At 51.2% G+C, this 18,608-nt stretch overlaps 7 protein-coding genes across 7 annotated transcripts; 4 read left to right on the forward strand and 3 right to left on the reverse strand.

The window, feature by feature from the left end:
* Positions 1-1,696: 1,696 nt before the first annotated feature.
* On the forward strand, positions 1,697-4,019 carry NCS57_01096600 (Zn(2)-C6 fungal-type domain-containing protein; the record flags this gene model as incomplete). Its single annotated transcript, XM_053060691.1, has 7 exons — positions 1,697-1,788; positions 1,845-1,973; positions 2,025-2,093; positions 2,146-2,256; positions 2,318-2,646; positions 2,696-3,603; positions 3,657-4,019. The coding sequence occupies exons 1-7, from the start codon at positions 1,733-1,735 to the stop codon at positions 4,017-4,019; spliced, it is 1,965 nt and encodes a 654-aa protein (XP_052909077.1). The 5' UTR covers positions 1,697-1,732.
* Positions 4,020-4,933: 914 nt separating this feature from the next.
* On the forward strand, positions 4,934-6,859 carry NCS57_01096700 (uncharacterized protein; the record flags this gene model as incomplete). The annotated part of the gene is made up of 4 exons (XM_053060692.1): positions 4,934-5,061; positions 5,109-5,274; positions 5,325-5,420; positions 5,471-6,859. The coding sequence occupies 4 exons, from the start codon at positions 4,934-4,936 to the stop codon at positions 6,857-6,859; spliced, it is 1,779 nt and encodes a 592-aa protein (XP_052909078.1).
* A 117-nt stretch (positions 6,860-6,976) lies between these two features.
* On the reverse strand, positions 6,977-8,170 carry NCS57_01096800 (uncharacterized protein; the record flags this gene model as incomplete). The annotated part of the gene is made up of 2 exons (XM_053060693.1): positions 6,977-8,006; positions 8,052-8,170. 2 exons carry the CDS (start codon positions 8,168-8,170, stop codon positions 6,977-6,979), a joined length of 1,149 nt encoding a protein of 382 aa, XP_052909079.1.
* Positions 8,171-9,746: 1,576 nt separating this feature from the next.
* On the reverse strand, positions 9,747-11,267 carry NCS57_01096900 (Cellulase domain-containing protein; the record flags this gene model as incomplete). Its single annotated transcript, XM_053060694.1, has 1 exon — positions 9,747-11,267. One exon carries the CDS (start codon positions 11,265-11,267, stop codon positions 9,747-9,749), a length of 1,521 nt encoding a protein of 506 aa, XP_052909080.1.
* A 343-nt stretch (positions 11,268-11,610) lies between these two features.
* On the reverse strand, positions 11,611-13,458 carry NCS57_01097000 (Zn(2)-C6 fungal-type domain-containing protein; the record flags this gene model as incomplete). The annotated part of the gene is made up of 1 exon (XM_053060695.1): positions 11,611-13,458. One exon carries the CDS (start codon positions 13,456-13,458, stop codon positions 11,611-11,613), a length of 1,848 nt encoding a protein of 615 aa, XP_052909081.1.
* Positions 13,459-13,968: 510 nt separating this feature from the next.
* NCS57_01097100 (MFS domain-containing protein) lies at positions 13,969-15,644 on the forward strand (the record flags this gene model as incomplete). The annotated part of the gene is made up of 3 exons (XM_053060696.1): positions 13,969-14,174; positions 14,223-14,285; positions 14,339-15,644. 3 exons carry the CDS (start codon positions 13,969-13,971, stop codon positions 15,642-15,644), a joined length of 1,575 nt encoding a protein of 524 aa, XP_052909082.1.
* A 1,058-nt stretch (positions 15,645-16,702) lies between these two features.
* On the forward strand, positions 16,703-18,573 carry NCS57_01097200 (HET domain-containing protein; the record flags this gene model as incomplete). The annotated part of the gene is made up of 2 exons (XM_053060697.1): positions 16,703-16,762; positions 16,810-18,573. The coding sequence occupies 2 exons, from the start codon at positions 16,703-16,705 to the stop codon at positions 18,571-18,573; spliced, it is 1,824 nt and encodes a 607-aa protein (XP_052909083.1).
* Positions 18,574-18,608: the final 35 nt, after the last annotated feature.

The following is an 18,608-nucleotide window of genomic DNA, read 5'->3' on the forward strand; positions in this document are numbered from 1 at the left end:
TGATTCTAAAGCCTATGTGAGCCCCGAAATACGCCACGGTATGAGCCCACTTGAGGAAGCCATCCTAAATCACCAAGCGGAAGCGGTAGAATGGCTCCTCGCCCAGGGTACCAATCCTAACAAGTATTATGGCTACTGCAGCCCGCTCAACGGAGCATACTGGGGGCGTGAACACGCCATTATATGTCTTTATGCCGACCAGCACCGAACGCACCCTAATCGATATTCGATTTTCACTGATGACGAGCTCCGTGGACGAGCCGAGGAAGCCAAACGAATCGTTGGCCTTCTACAAGGTGCGGGTGCAGTCCTGAGCCGAGAAGAGGCTACTTGGTTGGATCCTAGCTTTGGTTCAGATCTGAATGAGGGTGGTTGATTTGATCCTAATTTGGTCGCAATGTCCGACTATCTGGCAATCGCTCAAGTCCTGAGATTCCCAAAATCAGTGGGTATAAACAAGACACCGAGTTGGTCGGGCTATCGCTGTATCATGTGTTGCGTTTCGGGTTTTGAAGCTATGTGCCCTAGATACCGAATAGAGGTCAAGATAGATTAGATTTTGAAGAAAACGCTCATCAGAAAAGTACTCCAAGGTCCTGCACATCTTTGTCGTCCTCAGTACGTAGATAAACTCAGGGAATGCCCGTAGTAATGAGTCCTTTGTCCAACTTCATCGAATCGAAACAAAATCAGGCACTTCTTTTTAAGACAAAGACATTTTCAACGGCCAACAAACTCCGGAAGTGGGTTCGTTTGTTCTCTATCAGATTGGGGGAAACAACGGCAGGAAACAAAGGGCCGCCACGAGACAATCGTGTCAATGCAGTGGATGACCTGGAAGGAGTCGACAGAAGATGCAAGAAAACAACAGAGGAAAAGAGCTGAAGAGAGGAGAAGAGGAAAAGAGGTTGTTTATCTTGGCGTTGCTGGAAAATCAATAGTTTGCGAATAGCTTCAAGGGTTGGCCAATGAAAAGACGAGGCCCTTGCTCAGATTTATTAATAGTTGGCATGCTCCAGAAGCAAAACCAGACAACTATGGGACGAGACAATAGCGAATGGTCCGAAGAAAACTATACTGACTCGTTCCTGGGTAGATAAAGGAAGGGGGTTCGTCTCCCCAGCTGCTTCTCTTTAGTCGCTTGGTTAGGATGATACTGAGTTACAACGTGGGTTATGAGCTTTGTCCCGCTTGAATGGTTAAAATATGGCATTTAATCGCTTGTAGATCTGTGGGAATGAGAGCCAAGTGTTCGACTCTCCAATGCCATTTTAAACCGAGTTGAATTGCGCTGTTGTTGGCCTCATAACCTGTGGGATCCGTGATCACAGAAATGGACTCCGAGCCGGTTGCTGTCAAATTGCTTTATTATGATAGCTAGAGGCACTGAGACATGTCTATTTCTGACATGTTTAATAATAAAATGGTGATGTCCTGCTTCAGCTTTGATTAGTCGGCTCCAAAGCCGAAACATGCCCAGCTCGGATCCCGACCCGACATAGCGGCTCAAACAAGCCATGAGCCGACACATTCCACATCTCGGCAACGTTATCTCTCCAGGCGTTCATCAGCCACGAATCATATCAAGCGGGGGGACCAAGCCTCAAAGGCGATAGGCCAGGACCTTTATCTCCCCCGCAGCCAGGAATTCGGCCGTTTCTGCCGGTTGACTTCTTACTTATCACCGAGATTCTTCACAGCTCGTCGTGACCATCCATCAACCGCTTTCCACATGACAAGGCGAACCGATTGTGAACCCCGTGTGAGACGATCCTGCGAACGCTGTCGGTACGTTTTCCGCTTGGTGGAACTTGGGGATATCGCTGATCAAGCATTGTTTTTAGTCAAAAGAAGATTAAATGCCCCGCAGAAAAGCCTGGGTGCTCCCATTGCCATCTTGCTAATTCACCTTGCGTCTACCTCCCCCGGAACCATGTGAGCCATGGAGGCCGAAGAGCCCAAAACAAGACCTTGTAGGGCATTTGTCTAAAATTCAGATTTCTGTTGGTCTGACAATATCACAGAAGACCCCGAAAGGCTTATGACAACAGCTCCCCAAGCCCATCCAACAGCTCACATCACCAAGATGCAGAGTAAGCGCACTCCATCGCAAGTGTGTCCAATTGCTGATAAAAATGACTACAGGCCATTTACAGGCGCCCTGAGCACCCAGGGGCTTGCTCCTCGGCAAAGGCCAACCAGTTCACCGGCTTCTCAACAAATGGCTTCATTAACGGCGACAGGCCCATCTACATGGTCAGCTACAACAGCATTCTCGCTTCAAATGGCCCCATTTACTGACTAAAAGGCATTTTAGGTCTCCGGGAAACCCCGAGCCTCCTCTAGAGTTACTCCACGACTTTGTCGCCGTCTACCGCGAGAAGCTCTACTTCCAGCCTCTCCCACTTTTCGATCCACACCGTCTCCAGTCAAAGATCTCTTCATTCCCTCATTATCTGCGATGGAGCTTCCTTGCTCTTGCTCTGCACTATACCAGCCACAGCTTTTACTATGGCCTGGAGTCAAAGGCCATTGAGTATTATGCTACTTCAGCCAGGAGCATCGTAGTGGACATGGCTGCCGATGGTGTCCCCAAGTTGGAAGTACTGCAGGCTCTCTGCCTGCTTTCATTATGTGAACAAATAGGTGAGTCACGTGTATACATGCTCGGTATGTTTGGCTCATGATCTTCCAGCTGGAAAGTCAGCCCGTTCGTGGATGACTATTGGCATCGCATCAAGGCTTGAAGCCTTCCGACTTTCAAACTTGAGAGCAAACTCAGACTCACGACATACCGACGATGCTACCTCAAGATGCCATTGGAGCATCGTGATCCTGGAGAGCGCCTTTTCTCCTCATATGAACACTCTGGCCGAAGCATCTCGCGCACCGAGTTACCCCAAGAGCGTTCCCGTTCCTCCGCCGTTACACCCATTAAACAGCATGAAGAGCTACTGCCCCGATTTGACGGATGCCTACGAGGGAAATATTCACGACGCCGGTATTACTGCATGCTGTCTGGGTTATGTCTGTCTCTGGGGCAGCATCATCTCATACCTACGAGATATCCGAGACGGGGCAATGGAGTACCCCTGGTTAACCACATCGAGACACAACCAGCTCACAGTCAAGCTCTACGAGCTCGAAAATCACACTTCACACAGGCATCTTATAAGAAATGCGCCCTTCCCGGACCAACCACCTTCCAGCCTCAACGAACATCGAGAATATTGGGCACCATGGGTCTTGATGCAAATCACGATGCATGCTTCTCATGCCGCCCTCAATCACCCATTTGTTCAACTCGTCGCCCTTCGAAGAGCAGGACGCAAATTCCAACCTCGCTCATTCCTGCAAAAGACGGTTGACCAGGCACTGTTTCACTCGGAATGGGTCTCCCGACTAGTGCAGATGTGCGAAGATCGCTCCTTTGAGGTTAATGATCCTCTGATCGGACAAGCCGTCGCCGCATGCGTCTCCATACTCTGGATTTTCCAGTTTGCACGAGACCGCAAGGTGTCTGATAAGGCTAAAGAAAATATTGGCACGTGTGAGGCGTTTCTCTCTCGACTGTCACACAATTGGCCTCATATAGCAAAAAAGGTGCGTGTCTGTCCTATTGCTACGCCGTGGCCACATTTAACATTCCTCAATAGGTCGAGATCCTCCAAAGACTCAACTCTAAGGCCTCTCAAGCACCACAAGCAGTAGAAAACGATGAGTCGATAGGTTCCACGATCTGCTTTGAGCCCGAGATGATATGGGAGCTGCTCGACCCCACAATGTCAGGATCCAGTTTCACCACTTGCAACAGCACTTCAGAACGGCAAGGATCAAGCCATGGCTCGAGTGCCACTATCCAGGTGGCGACAAAGTTCATCCATCCTATCGATGACAAGGAGGAGAACCCGCCGCCTGCTCCCAATACGGTGCATAATTTCTTCGATCTGGGGGATGTTTATGGGGAGCCCTTTCTGGACCAGTTCTTTTCTGACTCCTTGCTCGTTAATATCCAGTAGATATGAGGGCACCATGCAGGACAACTACGGCAGGTCACTGAAGATTAGATGTTGAGGGTTTTTGGCGCCTGTTTGAGCCTTCTCGTGTTGCTATATGGCATTGACGGGATTTTCAGGTCTGGCTCATATATCAGAGTGGAAGACTCCCAGCCAAGGGAATATGTTCGGCGTCTGGCGTATGGGCACATACATCAACAATGGAGTATTACACCCCTCGGGCTAAAATTGCCGTATTTGAATGTATTTAAATGCCGTCAGGCAAGTGGAGAATACCATTTCTTCCACCATAGACCTCCAGGACCGAGTCAACGGATGAACCCTGCCACACTAAATCTTCCTTTTGTCAGCAAGACCAACGGTGGGCAGCGCCAAGCTAGCCAAGGTATAGGTAAAAATCCGTCGTCAATTATATGCCTCACCAGTCGTTCGATTCGTCTATAAAGAGGGGACAAAACGGAGATCAGATAAGATCCTCCACTCCCGTGATAACAAGGATGTCTCCAACTGCGCGCCTATCACAATTTCACCATCCCACAACAATGTGGAGAAGACGCCGCGGAGAAGAAACTCAAAACAGTCATGATCCATTATTCAAGCATCCAACGGTGCCCTCGGCAAGCTCGGTACGTTTGAGCGGCCGCCCCAACCCTGCCAAACTAGCTTAGATACATGCTTAAGAGACTTAAGCGAGTGGGAATGGTCTTACAGCCAAGACCGGCCATTGACAAACTTCTGGGAACGGGTTATACTCTACCGAGCAATGATATTCATGGCCCCCCACGTCTGTCCTCGTGTTGAGAATCCTGAATTGGGCATGACCGCCGTAGGACTGCGGAAGACTTTTTCCTATAAGAAAAGAGCAGAGGTCGTCTTTGAGGGTTTGTAGTGATGGTCGAGCAGTGCGTACAGTCAAGATGGCAGTCGAATCTCAAGTCAACGATGGCCAGCAGACTCCAGCGGTGGAGGAGTCTGGACCGAGAACGGCCACAGAGGCTATGCGAAAGCTATGGACGCCTCGAAAACTCGGTATCGCTATTGGATGGTAGGCATTTTCACTCGAGTGTTGCAAACTCCGCTGACAACTGGTAGCCTCCTGGTCATGAACTTTTTCATGAACCTAAACGTGTATACCCAGAATGTCTACGAACCATACGCGACTAGTCATTTCGATGGCCATTCGCTTCTTACCACTGGCTCCATCGTCAATGGCATCGTGCGAATCGTATCCTACCCTCTTCTTGCCAAGCTTGCCGACGTACGTCTCCTTACTATCACCATCTCGGGATCACCCTAACATATTGATAGCATTTCGGCCGCCCCCAAGGCTTCGGAGGAGGTGCTTTATCGATGGCCATAGGCAGTGCCATGTTTGCGGCCTGCCAGAACGTCGACACCTTCCTTGTACGCATCCTAGTTAAGCCAACAACATCCATTAAGCTGACGGTTTATAGGCTGGAGGAATCTTTGACTCGTTTGGCGATACTTGGTGGAACATTACCCAGCAAATCTTTGTCGCGGACGTCACCAGCCTGGTAAACCGAGGTCTCCTATTCACCCTGCCCGAATCACTCTCGGCCATTCCTACGCTCTATGCTGGAACGTACCTCGGCGAGCACATGCTCCTATTCTCGTCTTGGAGATGGGGTTATGGCATGTGGGCAATTATCCTGCCCGTTACTGCGATCCCGACTATCTCTATGATGCTCTGGATGGGTCGCCGGGCCAAGAATATCGGCTTGATCACCGAGAGATTGTCCCTCCTTCACGGTTCTCCCTCTGGTGCTGTCGGCAAGGTGAAGCATATCGCCACCCAGCTTGATCTCATCGGTGCTCTTCTCCTGATCGGCGGTTTGGCCATGACTCTTCTTCCCATGACCATCGCTGGACGCAGAAACACCGACCGATGGGAAGAGCCATCCTCCATCGTCCTCCTTATCGTCGGTGTCTTGACCTTTGTCGGTTTCCTGGTCTGGGACGGAAAGTTTGCTTCCAATCCCATCATCCCTTATCGAACCATCCGAGAACGCAACGTCATTATCGCCTGTATATCTGTTATCGTCATCGCCATGTCCGACAGCATCTACAGACCGTTTCTCTCCAGCTTCCTCCAAGTTGCTGGCCATTACTCCCCGGGAGCTGCTACACGAGTCGATAACGCCCAGCGTGTGGCGTACAACATCGGTGCCCTGTTCTCCGGTCTTTGCCTCAAGTACGTCAAGCACACCAAGCCTTTCATCATGCTTGGTGTTGTTTTGATCATCCTTGCTTCTGGCCTGCCCATCTATCTCACCAACATCTCGGGAACGCATATCGCCAATGAGCCAACCTTTATCGTTTCCAAGACGCTACTTGGAGTTGGTCGTGGTCTTGCTCAGGTCTCATTGCAAGTTTCTCTGCAAGCCGTTCTCGCGAATGAGCAGATCGCCGTCGCTACCGCTGTCTACCTCTCTTCTCTAGGCTTTGGCTCCAACCTCGGTGTTACCATCAGCGGTGCCATCTGGAACTCCCTTCTTCCCCGGAAGCTCAACGCCAACTTTGGTGAAGAAGTCGGCAGAAAGATCTTTGGATCCATTGTCGTTGCTCAAAAGTATGAAGTCGGCAGTCCCGAACGAAACGCCATTGACAAGTGCTACCGCCAAACACAGCAGACATTGGCTATCGGATCCGTCTCTGTGTCTGCACTCCTCCTCCTCCTTGCTTTCCTGGTGCAGAACGTCAAGCTTGGAGATGAAGATACCAAGAGAGCGGCACAGGCAGACGAGGAGCTTGCATGGGCCATTAAGCAAAAGGAGGCGCAGGAGGAAGAACCCGTTGAGATGGAGAGGCAGCAGCGACAGTAGATTTCCTGGGCTAGGAATTCTCGCATAGCTGCTATCGAGTTCATAACAATAAGGCATAAGTGTCGTTCGTGTATCAATATCCCATAACAGTAGCCGAGCCCCTCAACACAAGAAATATTAGATGCCAGCCAATGTCAAACCCAAACCAGCCACGCTCATCGCACCGGCGGCAACTCCCCATCCTTCATCAGTTCCTTCCAGACGTGAATAGTTCCAGATAGTATATGATACGGCAGAGAAACTCGCCAGAATTTCCCCAATCAGCTCTGGCGACAGGTCGCCATAGATCTTCAACCGCACACTCTCCTCATTATCAGCAGAGCTAATCATTCCCACGAGTCTGTCATATGCATCCATCAGGACAATCCTGCGGGAAGTCTTTTGCATCTCCTTGTCTTGAACACTGCGCACAATCCAAGCTAGTGGACCAGCACAACTACTCCAGACCATGTGACCGGATTTGCTTGAGATTTGTCCTTTGATACCAGATCGACGTGAGACATAGTTGACAACTCCATCCGGGCCTAGTGTAGGTGTGTGAAGGATATAGTCCCTGGAAGTTGCAAACACCTGAGCTGTAGCGACCTCCCGGTCGACACCATCGACTGTTGACACGCGGATGTGGGGTGTCGATTTTGAGGGGTCCCAAGAAGCCATCGACTTGATCTGTTTGCTATCTGGCTTCGCTGGAGTTGCCGTCATGGGCTCACCCGGGGTATACTCGACAGGGTCCCCAGCCGCAAGACCAGGCCAAGTGATGTCGTAGAGCTTCTTAGAAGATGCCACATCTGTAGCCTGAGAGGGAAACTTGCGATCGCCTTGCAAAAGGATCTCAAGGGTGAGGGATGGAGTGGAGGAGATGAAGCGGATGGCAAAGTTGCGCAACAGCTCCTCGTTAAGTTGCGGTGGCGGTCCAAGAGGCGAGGGCATAATCTTTCGCCCAGACTCTCCCTTCTCTGTAGAGTCGGCTTCGACAAGAAGTGACCGTTCCAGATGAAGAATTGGGTTATCATACCACGGCACAATGACAAACCGGATACCGCAGCGAGAGCAGTAGTGGCTGAGGAAGTAATATGTTGGGGCCGTCATGTATCCGCAGTTACATGCAAGACAGGCCAGGATTCCCATGAGGCAACTCGCCGTGGCCCTATCTGATGTCAGATCTGCAGCCAAGGGAGATGCAAGAACTCACTGTCCGTTAGAGGTCGTCTCCATGACCCTTATTGACTTGCCAACATGCTGGCAGGCTGGACACTTGACCGTCTCTGGCTCAAGGTTGAGTCGGCTGATGGGGATGACCTGCAAAGCCATAGTTACCGAAAAGGGTTCTGAAATGGCACAACTATTCACTGTTCAATCAGAGCTTCAAATTCGGGTCTCCGGTTGTTCAAATAAACATTTCAGCGACATCCGAGAATCCCTTTATTTCCCCAGCTCCAACCACCCAACGGAGTAAAGGCCCCGCCGCCAAGCAACTGTGAGCCTCAGCTGAGGGACACATTGCTAAAGTCCGATCCCACGTGGCCAAGGCGTGGTGATCGAGAGGAGCCAAGGGTCTTGGCATGCATTCTCGGCTACTGGATAAAGGGCTGGGAATGCCCAAATTGCCAACGTGTTTTCAGTCAATATTTTGGTCTTTTCCTAAATGAAATGAATCATGCGTTCTTGGATTTACAAGGCAGATTCTGTTCAATCTTGGCTGTTGGTTGTGAACCGGATCGAGACTTCGGGAGTCGATCCGACTTATGAGACCTCGTGATTCAATAGCATTTACACAAGAATTCTATGGTTATGAGAGCGAGATAAACAACAGAAGAAAACAAAATTTAGTAAGGCCATTAACACTGAATCTTCTATATCTAACTATATACCTACCTATGGAGTAGACACTGCTCTATTTGCCTGGACCATGCGTGAGAGCACCGTGTTTCCTGACATTTTTCGTACCTGTAAAGCACGGTTCTCTCATTTAAAGCTAGTCTAGTTTCTTTTTGCCACTATATCTTTTCTTCCTATCCCTTCACAGAACGTTTTCTCCCCGCCAAAGACTTGGATACTTACTGCGTGCAAGTAGAGAGAAACCGAGCCACAGGCTGTGGTTGGCTGGCACCGTAGAGTGGAGCTTGAAAAGGCTGGAATAACCCCTTTGCTCTGGCAGCACGTGACCAGCACCCATATTATGGCCCGTTGGCTACATCACGGATGGACTCAGGTGTTTGGACGCAGTCCCTGGACACCAATGTACGGAACATCAGCATTCCAGTATCGGCCTGACGATGAACTCCACTGGTCCACTTGATTCTCCTCATTGGACACCAAACCGGACATCATCATCACTCACGGTCCGCCAAAGCACCAGCTTGACACGCGCGACTTTCACCGAGCAGGATGTCCCTACCTAGCTGAGGAGATCGCTCAAATTCGGCCACGCCTCGTCGTATTTGAGCACATCCATGTTTCCTATGGATGTGAAGATGTAGTTCTAGATGGTGTACAGAGAGCACATGAGGAGGTAGTGACTGGATGGGCCGGATGGATGGCGGTGGGCTGGATGGCAATTCTAGTACTTTGGGCGAAACTGAAGGGGTTGATCCTGACTTCAAAACTAGGCCTGGAAGGTACTGTCTTTGCCAATGCATCGGTTGTTTCTGGGCCGAACAGTGCGCTCATGAATGGGCCAATCGTGATAGAATTATAATCCAACTTGATCCTCTTCGCTCACTCTGTTTTCTAGGCTCTCAAGTATGTCTTGACTAGAGCACCCCTTTCTCATGAGAAACACCGTTTATATGCATTCAGTCTAATATTTAACCCAGATTCATGACCCCAATAACCCAAGGAGATGTTTACAGAAACTCAACCCTCTCTACCCAGCCTATACCCATACCTAAGCACCCTTGCTCTTAACCGCATCTAAAGAATCCAAGCTAAGAATCTCAGTCAAAGCATCCCTCTTAACACACTTCTCAAACGAAAAGCAGCTCGCGAGCTCCTCAAGCTCCTCCTTGCTCTTTCCCCTAAACAGCTCCGCCATCTCCCAGCCCGCGTACTCGCTCATCAGGCACTCACGGATGACTCGCTCAAAGTGTCGCTCAAAGGTCCAGATCTTGGGATATCTCGTGTTCTGGTAGGCGGGCAGGATGCCTTCCTTGAGCTTCGAGAGGAAAGGCTCGTAGATGTGCTTTGCCTCGTCCTTGTTTGCGACGCCCCAGAAGTCGAGACCGAGTCGTTGCTTCTTCTCCACGAAGGGAGCGATGAGTTGCATGTATGTTGACTGAGGGTCGACATAGACCATGCCTTGGTAACCGATATCCTTATAAAGCCAGATAGACCAGCTAACGTCGGTCTCCTTGTAAATGTTAAGTTGTTCCTTCAGAAGTGCGAATCGCTTGGCGTTGGTCGCAACAGCTGTTTCTCCCTCCTTCTTCTCATTCTGATACACCGGACCAAACTCTCCGTTCCAGATAGGCACGTTCTTAGCCCTCATAAACTCGACCTTTCGCTCAAAGCTTTGGCGTAGGTGGTCTCTCTGCTCCTGGGTATCTTCATACTGAGGTCCGAATGGGAAACCAAGCATGCTATAGTCGTGGCAAGCATACACAGCATTGGGAAGAGGGTTCTCAGGGAAAGCTCGGAAGTCCATGGCGTAAGTGTTGCCGTCGATAAAGATCATGTGGTCGGGGTCGATAGCTCGGATGCTCTTCTCGGCGCGCTCGTACCACTTGATCAGCCTCTCACCAAAGTATCCCGACTTGTTCTTGTGAGGGTCGGCAGGCTCATTGAGAAGGTTATAACCGGCCACCACGGGGTTGTTCTTGTAGTGCTTGGCCAAAGCCTCCCACAGCTGGATCGCACGGTCTTGGTGGTCCTTAAAGTCCCAGAACATGGCTCGCGCAATGCCAGAGTCGCTGTGCCAGTCCTGGTTCTGGCCTCCGGGAACAGCGTGCATGTCGAGAACGACATAAAGGTTGTGTCGAGCGCAGATGTTGACATATTTATCCAGCAGATCGAAGCCCTCCTGCTTGAGTGTGTCGGGGCTAAGGTCATCCATAAAGTGTCGGTAGTTGAAGGGAATTCGGATACAGTTCAAGCCCAGAGAGGCAAAGTAGGCGGCATCTGAGTCGGTAAAGAAATGGTGAAGAAGTCTGTCAAAGAAGTATGTGGCCTTCTCCTCTCCGAGAACCTCAGCCATTTGAGCGCGATGCTCATGCTCATGTCCAGAGTAACCGGTGATGAAGTTCTCCATGTTGAGCATGCCACCAATAGCAGCGCCCTTGAGAACGACAGTCTCACCCGCCGGGTTGACGATGCGGCTTCCATCTGTTCGCAGCATAGTGCAAGAAGATCTCTGAGGGGTTGGTCTCTCAGAGACCCTGTAAGAGCCCTTGCTGTCTGCGGTCGCAACCATTTTGTGTGACTTGAGGATGTGTCGGATAGAAACAAAAATTGAGAAGAAATGTGTAAAAGACAAAGAAACAATATTCCAAGTGCCCTACACAGTTATGCTGTCTTGATTCAACGTCCCAAGTTGCAGCACGAATCAAGACTTAAATGGTCAAGGTGCCGAGTGGGCTGGAGCCTTGTGATCGGTTAAAGGCGACACTCCCCGACGCTCTCAGGCCACGCCAAGGATCGGCATCTCACTTGACCTGGGGAAACTTGCCATGAGAATTTAGCCGTGGGAATTTACCAGTGCCAAACATAGTTGATCGATCGATTCAAACTTGTCCATCAAAGCTACATTCCCCGGATCAGCTGTCAAAGCTCATCATGACCCCCTGCAGGAACGCCCTTCGTGCGGAGAGCTCTGGGGCCTCGTCTTCCCATGAGCTGAGGAGGTACATGATCTTCTGCACCGCCTCGTGCCAGCCCCTGGGCATCGTTGCGCCTAGCACGCGCCCCCCGAGTAGGATACCGGCAGAGCGGATGCACGCCCTGATCATCAGCCACGTCCCGTGATGACGATGCAATAGTCCGACTTCATTCACTTGCACTCGAATAACGTGATACTCCAATCCTTTGTCGGCGTACTCTTTACCAGGCAAATCTAGCAGCAGCCCTCTCTCAAGGGCGTTGAAGTGAGCCATGACAAATGCCCAGTAAATGGTTTCGAAGAAGTTGACGAGATGCCCGCGAAGAACAAAAGTGCACACATTATCTTCTGTAGGTGGTCTTGAAAGACAGAGCTCTGGTGGTAGGCTACCGGCCCACTGATGAGCCTGTGTCTCATAGTCCGGTACCCTTGCGGCCAGATCCCTGAGGAAGTCCAGGTTAGAAGCAGAAGAACAATGCAGCTCAAGTATTTCGTTAGCGATTCGACTATGAAGCCGTCGCAGAGAAATCTCAGCCAGGTAAAACAGCCATGACGCTCGCTGTCTGTCCGAGTCTGTCGTCTTGTTCGAGTCAAGCGGATGAGGCGGCGTAGGAAAAAAGGGAGGATACAAATTGCTCGAAGAGTGGTGAGACTTGTTAAAATCCGGCAACATAAGCGCCGACCTCAATTCGTGCTCCGACTTCCACGAAGACCAATAAATCGCCTCTTGCTGCGTCTCATCAGCCTCCGGCTGCACAATGTCCAGCCCCGAGCTGACGCCCCTATGCGCCCTCTGCAGGAACGGCAACATCTGGCAAGCAGCCAGAGCCTGCGAGAAGAACCTCCACGCTTCAAAAGGCTGAAAGTTGCACATCAGAAACACCCCAGACAAAAAGAAGCACTGCGCTCCGATTATGTCCGATTGCGTCATGAGCGTCCCGATCCTCTTCTGCGCCGCGTGGAACAGCTTCTGGGCCTCGAGATAGTTTGCTGTATCCGGCTTAGACCCAAGGCTCGGTCCCAGGGGAGTGGCAACCTTTCCCAGCGCGCAGATGAGCAGGGCCAGGCACGAGTTTGCCGACCAGTCTATGCCTTCCATGATGGTGCTCGTGACGAGCTGCCGAGTTGCCGTCTCCTCGAGTATGGGGTTTTTGCAGTGCACGTGTGTGAAGAAGTTGTCTAGAAGCATTTTCACGCTCTGCGTGTCCATGTCGACGATTCCACTCAGTGGGCTGCATCCAGGGGAGTACGAGTCCCGTGGCTGGGCAGGGGAAGCTTGAAGGCTCTCCTGAGGCGAGTGCTGAGCGAGGACGGACCAAATAAGCAGACTCTCCATCTTTTCCGGAAGAATGCTCCTCAGAGGGATATCATTGAGATCACCAATAGGTCTGGCAGGTGAACTCGAAGACGATTGCATCTCTTCATTCTGACAAAACGTTTGTTGAGGAGCATTGACAGCTTCATTTCCCAGCCCCTGCTCGGCACGCGGCTCTTTGATCAGCCTCTCTAGCTCATCTAACCGTTCGAGGATCTTGAGACTTGCGGGGTCAAAAGCGGAGAGGTCGACAGGTGACTGTATGCACGTCGCGCCGACGCTGAGGCAGTATGAGCACGATGGCTTTCGATTATCGCATTTCGTCTTTCTAGCTCGGCAGACCTGACAGGCGGCGTTGGCCCTCTTGCGCGGGTAAAAGGCAGTTCCGCGAGCTGCCGGCCTCTTGCCAGGGGGGCGATCTCTGTCTACCGAGGTCTCGTCCATCTGTTCAGCTTGTTTCGGTGGAGTCATGGTGTTAGGGGGTGGTATGAAGGGTTAGCGAGTCACGGTCAGAGTCCGTCGGGGAGTCTCGCCCCTTATAAGAACCGCTGGAGATCGCCGGCACAGGTAAACGGCTCACCCGCTCAGCTGGAAAACCTTGTCGGGGAGTGTCGCCCTTAACGGCCAGACTGGGTTAAGCGGATCCCCCACATTCCAGGATCCATCCGGCAGCTCCAATAGCTTCTCTCCCCACAAACCCCAGACCGGCCTAGACGAAGCTCGGATGTCAGTCTTGTGACTTTGAAGAGCTAATCTTGTCAGGCCATGAACTGTCGTCTTTAGCCGGGTCTTGTGGTTTTCGACATGGCGTTGCGAGACGACAACCACCGGTGACCAGCGACTATTGTTATGTCATGGTTGCAACTATATAATCCTCGAGCATTATCCCAAGTCGAAAAACTCGGACCAAGAGACTCATCGGTCTTTCACATTACCAATTGAACCATCACATCATCCTACATCTTTACAGCTTCTCAGATCATGGCAGCTGAAGACATCTCCCCAGAAGGCAAGCCCTCGTTTGCCCTGGAGCCGAAAGCCTCGGGTGCCGAGTTTGCGGACCCCAAGGCCGACGTTGTCAATGCTGATCGTCAGGCTGAGCACGACTTGACTCTTCGACAAGTCCTCCGTCACCATCCAGCACTCATTGGCTGGTCCTTTTTCTATGCCATTGCTGCCATTGGCTGGTTAGTTACACTCTGATCGATCGTGGCTAGATTACTGACAATGAGCAGGGGCTTTGATGCTCAGATCAACGGTGCCGCCATCTCGGTTGAATCATTCCGTCGTGACTTTGGGTATGGACAATTCCACTCCATTTTTACTACAGCAACAACTAACGATGTCCCAGATACGTCCAAGATGGCGTGGCAATTCTCCCCGCCGACTGGCAATCAGCCTTCAACCTCATCACCAGCGTCGGCGGCTTCTTCAGTGGATTCCTCTGCTCCTATCTCTGTGACCGCATTGGCCGCAAGTGGTCCCTCGCCATCGGCCTCGTGTTTGCTACTGGCGGCATCTTTGGAGAGGTCTTTGCCACCTCCAACGCGTCCTTCCTCATCGCCAAGCTCATCCTCGGTTGTGGCCTTGGCTTCTACCTCACCATCGCCCCTCTCGCAACCTCCGAGATCGCACCCGTGGTTCTTCGAGGTATCGCGACGGCCGGTGTGAACCTGGGCATCGCCATCGGTCAGCTCGTTTCCAACGCCGTCATCAAGGGTTTCGGTGAGAGGCCTGATAGCTGGGGATGGCGCGGACCCTTCTGCACACAGTTCTTCTTCGTCATCGTCCTTGCTATAGGCCTTCCATTTGCACCCGAGACACCGTGGTATCTGGCTCGAAGGGGCAAGCTCGATGAGGCAAAGAAGTCTCTGATCCAGCTGTACGGCCCCAGCATTGACGTCGAAGCCAAGCTTGCCGCTATCCAGACCACCATTGCCGAAGAGGATGCTGCTCGAGCTGAGGAAGCATCGTGGTCTCAGTGCTTCAGAGGCACTGATCTCATCCGATCCATGATCAGTATCGGTGTTTTTGTCTGCCAGCATCTTGTGGGCATTGTCTTTGTCCTCGGTTACTCGACCTACTTCTTCCAGCTGGCCGGTCTCGCCGAATCCAGCAGCTTTGACCTGGGTGTCGTGGTTACAGCCTGCGGTGTGGCTGGCAACATCTGCAGTTGGTTCGTCGTCAACTCGTTTGGTCGTCGCAACATCTTTGTCATTGGTATGGGTTCGCTCACGGCGCTTCTGTTCCTCATCGGAATCATGGATGTGGTTCCTACCGGCGCTGCCAAGTGGGTGCAGGCCGCATGCAGTGTCATCTACGCCTTTGTCTACTTTGCCACAGTCGGAGCCATGGCCTTTGCTGTCCTAGGAGAAACCTGCTCTCTGGCTCTCAAGGCCAAGGCCATGGCCCTGGCCACAGCCACCCAATCCGTCATGGGTATTGCCATGAACGTTTCCATTCCCTACATGGTCAACCCAGACGAGGGCAACCTGAAGGGCAAGGTCGGCTTCATCTTTGGTGGTCTCGGTCTGCTGGGCATGATCTGGAGCTGGATCTTTGTTCCTGAGCTCAAAGGAAGACGATACGATGAGATTGATAGGCTGTTTGAGCTCAAGGTCAGCCCGAGGAAGATGGGTACTTATAAGCTGGAGTAAGCAGGGATGATGAGTTGACGGTTGACTGACGTTGGCCAAGATGTAATTGGGTGGCAGTTGAGTTGATTAAATTTTCGGCGATGATGGGAGTTGCCATAAGATAGCGAGCGCAATTTCACATTATTCGGTTCTTTACAAGTTTGATGGCCAATCTGGTGATTATTCCAGAGTGAAGGGATGTGGTCTTATGCAACAAGGAGTTAATGCGACGGAATATTACGGTCGCAACTATTGTCCATTCAACTGCCTTTAATACTCCATCTTGCATTGCGGAAAAGAAAGCTACAGGTCTCATCTCACAATGAAGCACGCGAAAAAGAAGAGTCGCCAGTCGTCGACGGTCGCAAAAAAGAAACACCTTGAGATGATTGGCTTTGGACGAACGGGGAATCGAACCCCGGACCTCTCGCAGATCGTCTTCAGAACCAGGGGGCTCAGAGATGCGAAGCGAGCATTATACCCCTAAACCATTCGCCCGATTGCTTGTGAATGACGCAACGTTATTGAGTCTGACAAGCGCTACCCAAACTGGAGCCGATGGGTCAGCGCCCACTTGGTGGCTTTTCCCTGATCAAATTGGATTTTGCTTGGCAGATATGATGTCTCTGTTGTAGTAGGGGGCATTTTAAATGGGTAGATACTCTCATTACACTTGTATTGCCAATTTTGCTGTGTTTTGCATTCAGTGGTAGAAAGTGTTTTGGGGCTCATACATTCATGCACTGGCTTATTCCAATGGATAGACTGTTCAGCATTTGCAAGCCTGTAAGACACGGATGACTTGCAAAAATAGGTGAAACAGTTCCGTAAAGAACTAAAGAACTTCGCTCCCTTCATTCAATTGCCTTAGCTGCTCAGCTTCAACCCAAGATCAACACCTTGAGCTCTCTGTTCACAAGATACTGACCTACCCTGTATCACGATACTGATTACTCAGCACCTCTCGGGAACAAAGGTGAGCCCGCGACTCCGCGTTCAGGCGCGTCGCGTCAACCCGGCTCGTCTTGGCAGGCAGTTGGTTCATGCCCTGTCATGCCCACATGGGGTCACCTGCAGCCATGACGATACGAACTCCCCTGCAAAAAGATGAGATACGACTCCTTCGCTTGAGTTCCAAGGTAAGAAAATATCTCTCCAGAAGCGAATGCGGTGTTGACAGAACCAGACAGAATCAGCCTCTCAGCCCGTCATCACCTTTGAGCAAGTCTCACTGTCAGATCCGGAGTTCCCCAGTTTTGTCGCCCTCTCGTATGTATGGGGCGACCTGGAAGATACCCTGCCACTGCACGTTTCGGGAGAAGTCATCCCAGCCACCAGAAATCTCCATGTAATTCTACAATGTCTCTCCTCGGCAAACTTTGACCAATTCCTCTGGATCGATGCTCTGTGCATAAACCAGAATGACTTGCTTGAACGTGCTGCCCAGGTAGCCTTGATGGGCGGTATTTATTCCCGCGCGTCATATGTCCTGGCGTTTCTATCTCCCTTGCCAGAGCCTTTCGATCTTGGACTGGATTTCCTTCAAGAGGCGGCTCGTGATTCGGAGCTTCACTATGAGCCATCACTTTCACCGCACATCTCCGTCAACGGCCTCACCGCCAGCTCCGAATCTCTCCGAGATTCTCTCGTTTCCTTTTTCGCCGCCCCATGGTGGACCCGAGTGTGGACCGTCCAAGAATATGCCCTGGCAGCTAAGGTCATTTTCCAGTGTGGAAACCGGCAAATGGAAGGAAGTGTAGTCTTGACGGCTTTTAGAAACCTGGCAACTCATGAGAGGAAATGTTGCTGGGCTGCGCGTCGAGCTGCTGATGGCAATGCTCGTGGATTCCTCGACTACCCTAGCGAGGCGAATAACGGGCTGACCTTGTTTAAAGCTACTCTCCGGATTAACAACCTCAACTCCATCATCAATGCCGAAGCATTTGGTGTTCAGAATTTGCTGGATGCCACCAGTCTCTTCCGGACGAGACAATGCTCAGATCCGCGTGATCGAGTATTTGGATTGCTGGGGTTGCATCTCAAAGATGATAACCTCCAAAAGATGTTACCGACAGATTACACCATTCCGACGGCGCTCCTCTATCGCAACCTAGCCATGGCTGCGATTGAGAACTCTCAAACGTTGGATCTTCTGAGCCATGTCTTGCATAGGCCATCCATTCGCAAGCGAACCTCTGGACTGCCAAGCTGGGTTCCAGACTGGGACGCTCTCATGGATGACGATTATCACCTGATGTACACAGAGAGAACCGACAAGCTGCGTCATTTCTCAGCTTCAAAAGATCTCAAGCTTAAATGGATTCTCCATGATTCAGGCCTCGTCACGACCCATGGCCTCCAGTTTGCCAAGATCGCAGCTACAGCCCCAGGCTATCCCGACCCTGACTCGACAACGGGAGGCAAGCAATTGTTGCAGAAATGGCGTCAACTTTCCGGCCTGCCTCGAGAACCTATAGCCCCTCCCAACGGAGACTCTGACGAGTCCAAGCGAGAGTGGGCTTTCCAACGATCACTCTGTGGCAATGTCACTCTTTCACAATGGGCAGACCATTCATGCAACCACACGGCGGCATACAATACATGGCACTCGTGGTTTACTCATCCAGAGCCTGCTTCACTACCAGAGGACGCGAGATCAACTGCTCGCGAGTTTGACTTTCTCGTTCAGATTGCTTCTCTGGGCAGGTGCTTCTTTGTGACAGAAGATGGAGACATGGCGTTTGGGCCAGAGTCGGCACAAGTAGACGATGTTGTTGTTATCATTCCCGGGGGAAGAGTTCCGTATGTGTTGAGAAGGGCTGATACTCCCACTGGTTTGGAGGATCGAGTTCCGACGTATGAGTTTATTGGCGATGCATTTGTTGATTGTGTCATGGTTGGCGAGAAGGTTGAGGGTTCTCCCACGTTTCAAGACATGGCGATTATTTAATGATCGATATTGCATCTCGCTTGCTAACTTGTTTT

Source organism: Fusarium keratoplasticum, chromosome 9 (genome assembly GCF_025433545.1).
Source record: "Fusarium keratoplasticum isolate Fu6.1 chromosome 9, whole genome shotgun sequence".
In the NCBI taxonomy this organism is placed as follows: Eukaryota; Fungi; Ascomycota; class Sordariomycetes; order Hypocreales; family Nectriaceae; genus Fusarium; species Fusarium keratoplasticum.